This window comes from Protopterus annectens, chromosome 7.part0 (genome assembly GCF_019279795.1).
Source record: "Protopterus annectens isolate FY-2018-M chromosome 7.part0, PAN1.0, whole genome shotgun sequence".
In the NCBI taxonomy this organism is placed as follows: Eukaryota; Metazoa; Chordata; order Ceratodontiformes; family Protopteridae; genus Protopterus; species Protopterus annectens.
This window is the reverse complement of record NC_056739.1, coordinates 212,359,367-212,365,365: the sequence shown is the minus strand read 5'-3', so window position 1 is coordinate 212,365,365 and position 5,999 is coordinate 212,359,367. Positions and strand designations below refer to the sequence as shown.

Here is a 5,999-nt window from a genome sequence, read left to right as displayed (position 1 = left end):
GCTTAATTTTTGCAAACTGTATTGTGATGCTAAACCACTTGTTCTATTAATGTTTTCAGTGAGTCCATCTCTCCCTGATGTCATATAGTGTTCCTCACAGCTTTGTCCCAAGGCCTCACCATATACACAGAAAATGGGCTGTGTGATTTAAAGTACGCAAATGCAAAGTACTGTACTTGGGTAACTGAGTTAGTCATTAAATATTAACTTATGGTAGGGCAATGTATAATCTATATTCCTGCATTAACTATTTCTCTGAAGCCTGTCAATTAAGACTGTTTGACTAAAATTCAACAGCAAATGTATTTAGGGATAAATGCTTGAATACCCTGCACGCATTATGCTGGGGGACTATGGCCCCTGATCCCACTGACTGTAATAAATACTGTCAAAGCCATCAAACACTGGGGCTAAATTAAAGTTTCAAGATAAGTCCACTTCATTACTCAGTATTCAGAAAATTATGTTTGAGGAAGTAGATACTTCTGCACTGTCCATGTTATGACTGCAACTAACAGCAAGAAAGGAAAAAGAGAAGCAGGTGGGGTCTTACACCTGGAATTACCACAGAAGAAGTGTGAGAAGGCTGTGGCAGTAATAAACAGAATGCTGATGTACATCAGGATGAAAGAGTCAAGAAACAAAGGTAGTAATATCTACCCTCCTCATCTACCAGGCCATGGTCAGATCATAGAAATACAGCACACAATGGTGTATAATAGGCCATACAAGGAGAGGCAACACCAAGCTTCAGGAAGGAGTTTAAGGAAAGTGATCAGCAGAAGGTTTGAAATGAGAGGAAAGGGTATGATCAGAGACTAGTTTATCTGAAACTCTTCTTCTAAGGGACAGGAGGATATGTGTGCTGTGCACGTGATAATGTCACTTATATGTGAAGGACTTATCTTAAACAGGAAGGACATAAGGGAGGAAAGGGCACAAATCAGAAATTAAGGGCTATTCCTCAAATTATCTCTAAACGTACTTCTTTAGAAAAAAAAAACTTTAGAAAAAAAAGTTGTAGATCCATAGAAATAGACTATTAGAAGAGGGGAATATATGGAGACATTTGAGAGGACCAGATCAGTTGATAAGGTTTAAGGGGGAAGGAAGACACCTAAATATACTAAAGGGCAAATTATCTGACATTAAGAAAATGCAGTGTTGTGTTAACCTGAATTACTTATGCATGCTTAGAATCTAAGAAAGTTTTCTTTCAAATGGAATTAGTGGGTAGTTTTGCTATATTTTTTTTTAAGTAAGAATAAAAGTTATGAAGAAATTAATCATGGTGTAAAAAGGATTTCAAATTCCAGAGAGAGAAAGTAAGGATTTTAAAGAACAGATATAAAATATACATGAGTACAGCAAGCAGGACAGAAGCTGAAAATGTGATCTTTTGAGTGATACTGTGGGTATATGTTACCGAATGAAGAAATCATGATAAAACCTATGTACTCTGTGCCAGAATTTCATATAATGATCCCACACGATTATGTAAATGGTTATCACATAACAGCACAATGTCAAAACATGTACAACACATTTATTAAGTCTTGCAAGTTAAATAATTGGACCAGATACATGAGGATGTTAATAGTTGTGGTTTGTAATCAGCTATCTCACAGATGCAACACTTCCCTAAAGGCACTCCTTAAAATCCCTTCAAAAAAGGGAATCAAGCATGGGTTTCAGCAACAGACACACACACAGTGCTACTACAGATTGTGGGATACAGGTAAGAGCATTTTCTTAATTATTCCTCTTACTTTGTTATATTTTACATTGTGCATTTTCAACTTTATTTCTTATTCAGTTTCTTCACATATGTATGCCTTTTCATACTTTCCTGTTTACGTTTGGTTATCTCAATTTTACAATGTTATCACCCTATATTCTTCTCTGATGTTTCATTCCTATTTACCCCGATATATATTTTTTGTCCAACAAAGTAGTATCTTGACCTCAGAGTTTTTAAATAGCTTTTTTGTTCTCTCTCTCTCTCTCTCTCCTGTTTAGCTAGTGTTTTGTGATGTTTCCATGGGGTGAACATGAAGTGCTTGTTCTCTGAATATGCAGGGTAGACATGAGTTTAATCAGAAATGTGAATTCTTTGATGACAAGATTTACCCAGAGCTGTTTATCTTGCTGTCATGTTCAAAGGAGTATTTTCTCTATAATGAGTTGACTGATATGGTGAGTCTTCTAGGAGAATTTTAAAGGAATGATCATTTCCACTGATAGTTACTTTGATCATTTTACTAGGAATGAGAATTCCAAAAATATATGAAATGAGATGGTCAAAACACCAGACACTGAACCCACCTCCAGCAAAAATGCTATGCAAGTAAAAATGTTAAAAATACTTTTTATGTTCAAACAGTCTCTATTAACTTAATTTAGCAGGGCTCTGTTGTATCAAGTTGTCTGCTACTAGAACTTGTACTACTCACCATTTCTTCAACTTCTGTTCCTGTTCCTTGTTTTACCCACTTGGACTTCATAGTGGCTAGTCCCTAATCTGGATGGTCAATTTATTATTTTAGTACAGCTGTGGGGATCAGAGTAGAGGTTATTTCTAGAGTCTCCATTACTGCACAGGGAGCTGACAGCATAGACAGTTTATGCCCTAACCCCATAGTGTGCTTGGTTACATGCTACAGGTCTACATACAATAACTACTGTGCTGCTATGGTGAGACACCTGTGTTTACCTGCCTACCATGCTTTCCAGCTTACACCTTTGCTCAAGGTCTCCTTTGTCTCTTTCAGAGGCCATAGGTGGGACTATAGTACCCCTTTACTCCCCCAAAGGAGGCAAATAAGCACAATCTCATCTTTCTTCTTACACCCTACATCTGCCCCTCCAACACCCGAGCCACTAATCACTCTAGGTCATCAGGGTCATAGTCAGTGCTCCACTCATCCATCTATGCCATGGAGATGACGACAATGCTGGAACAGATTTATATTGTAAGTGGCAGATTATGAAGTACAAATCAAAACAGTATAAGGGTCATAAGAAAGCAGTCTTAGGCAATGGTCAGGTGAGAATGAATGCATCCCTATTGTAAAGGTGTAGTTATTTTTGTCACATCCTTTTCAGAACTAAGTAAACTGTTTTATTAAAACACTTGGAATAATTTGTAGAGCACAGCTGAAATGGCAGTGCTATACACAAAACTTCCCTTCAATATATATAATAGTCATCCATGGAGCACACCTCACACATATACTAGTCAGTCTGTCTGCCAAAAGCTAATTGCAGGTTCATGCTGCATGCATGGGGATTGCTATTGCAAGGGGTACAAATGTTGCTCTTCTCCCAAACAAGCACAATGTGAATGGCCGTAGAGAATGGCACTTCAGAAATCATTACAGCTTTAATGCTAACTAACCCTGCCTATTCAATAACATAAAAGAAAATTTATGAATTTCAAGCAAAGTAATTCACTTTTCTTGCTTGAAATAGTTAAATGTTATTTGAAAACAATATTTAAGATGGTCAGACAACCTCCCAAAATGGCTGTTCATTCATTGATAGGAGATGGTAAATGGAAGCATATACAGTATTGTAAGACAGGCTCTAAACTAGCTGTTTGGCTTCTTTCACAACCTATTATTGTCTTTGGGGACTTGTATTTATGACTTGTGCCAATTAGAATGGGGGGTGACTGTTAAATATACATAAATTCCACAATCTGTTAGAATATCAGGAACAATATAATGCATTGCATACATCATCTGCTGTTTGGTGCTGAAGACTTCTCATCTCATGAGCCACTCACATAAGGCCACTTAAGATTTTTTTTAATGAATTTGCTTGTGTTGCACACAGGAGGTTTTCACCTTACCTGTTTCAGACTATACTGGTAAGCTTGTGTTGCACACAGAAGGCTTTCACCTTACCTGTGCAGACTATACTGGTAAGACTCAATATGTCTGAATGTCATTTCTTGAGAAATCAAGAAACTTTATAGAGCCTATTTACAGTCACAGAGTATATAAGGAGAGTCTGTACGAAGAAGCTCTGGTAACTGAGAGGCGGTAATTTGCTTTTCATTACCTTTACTACTAGACAAGTACAATGCAGACAGGATATGTGGCATAAGCCTCTGCAAAGAACAGATTTTTATTTATTTTACATTTGTTAACCGGGTTAGTCTGACTGGGCTGCAGAGCTCTTTTTCAGCAGAGACCCGAGGAGAAAAGCTCCACAAATAAATACAAAAACAAAATATCATATAATATTAACACCCAAGTCTCTATATACAGGAGAAACAGAATACAACCTATAAATGAATGTGTTAGAATACAAGAGTAATACTGAGGGTTTTAACAGCATCTAACAATTACCATCAGACAGAAATTCAAGGCTGGTGGAATATCATAAAGACCTTAAATGAGTAGTTGGTGTAAAGTGTGAGAGCTGAGGCCGAGGGGGGAAGAGGAAGTAGTTTAGGGGGGAGTGGGACAAGGACACCAAATGTCATCAAGATAATGTACGAGATTGTAAATCTGAGTGTCATTTTATTAGACTACCTTTCTAAACAATCTAATCATAATGGCCTGATATAAACTTGCTTGATCTCAAAAATAGAATCCGTCAGTGGGCATCCTTCATTTAACTTAAAATATGGTAAACCCATAGATATTTATAGCCTGATTTATTTAAAATGTTGACATGTTAATTGGGATGTGCCTCATTTGTTTAATCTTTGGACTAGACTAAGGCAGTGAGATGTATTTCTTTCACAAGGGCTGCCCAGATTTCAGTAAAGTTTCATAGCATTCGGTCACAAGATTTCTTAAAAGACCCTAAAGTCCTCAAACACAGGCACACGTGAAAAAGAAAAAAACAGAATTAACCCAAATAATCCAAACAATCCCTTTCCTTAAAGCTGCCCATTGAAAGTAATTCCCCAACTCTTTGCTTTCTGTACCCCTGCATTTCCAGTATTATTGACATTTGATAGTCTTTACCCCTCGAATGGGGGTCGAGAGAGGTGGCACCTATCACCCCCTTTGATTCCTGTCCTTTAAAAACTCATTTAAGATCATGTTTCAGTGAAGCCCCAGAATGAACTCAGGAGACATAGTTTTCATCTGATCAACACCTACCTTTCTTCAGGATGTGTAGTACACAGATACAGAAGCTATACATAACCCCAGGGGCAGCTCCCAAATATATCTGCTAATTCTGTTGCATTTTTTACATGGCTGCATTAAACCATACTGACTTTTACTCAGTCTCAAATGTATAGCAGCCTTTCTTTCATATTCCTACAGAGGACGAGACTTGGACATTTCTGCTTTTGTTAGTGTTTGTTAACCCCTTGAATACCCTTGCTTATTTTGAAATGTGCGACTCCAAAATCACAGCTGGACAAGATTATGTTACATTAATATACTCATTCAAAGGCTGTTCAAATGAGTTTGCAAAGTATGAATGAAAAATATTTTAGATTATCATTAAAATGACAATATCCAGACATCTTTAAATACAGAGGCGCCATTCTATTCCTTCACCTTGTAAAACTTAGCTTAGGAAACTGCAGTTTGACTACAGGAGGGAAAACCAGTTTAAGTTTACATGAAATCCAAATTGTGCTGCTTAAAGCTATGTGATTCTTGTTTGTGGGAGGAAGGAGGTACATACAGGTTTATATGCATTTGCAGCACAATAAGACAGACTTGTAAAAAATAACTTTTTCAGATTTTATCAAGAGTATCAAAAACTGGAGATCCTCATTTCACTTTTTCTTCACTGAAACACTACTAGATTATTGCTACAGTGAGTGTGTGTGTGTATAAAAACACACACATATACATATGCAGTGTTCTTTATCAGAAAATATGAGCATGCCCTTTATCTAGTCATGATTTTTGTTTTATAATGACGCACTGTTTCAGCTCTTTATAAATTTACAATAATATGTTAAATACTTACACAGTGAATGTGTTGTTTTTACTGTTCTAAGATCAGTTGTATTCATTTCA

General features: G+C 36.8%; 1 protein-coding gene across 1 annotated transcript in view; it reads left to right on the top strand.

Annotated features, from left to right (window-relative positions):
* The first annotated feature begins 1,627 nt into the window (after window positions 1-1,627).
* The window catches only part of LOC122805800 (lectin-like), a 133,694-nt gene continuing 129,322 nt past the window's right edge, over window positions 1,628-5,999 (top strand). The window contains exon 1 of the mRNA XM_044076063.1: window positions 1,628-1,738. Coding sequence (XP_043931998.1) covers window positions 1,685-1,738 — 54 coding nt within the window. The 5' untranslated portion in view covers window positions 1,628-1,684. The remainder of the gene's footprint in view (window positions 1,739-5,999) is intronic.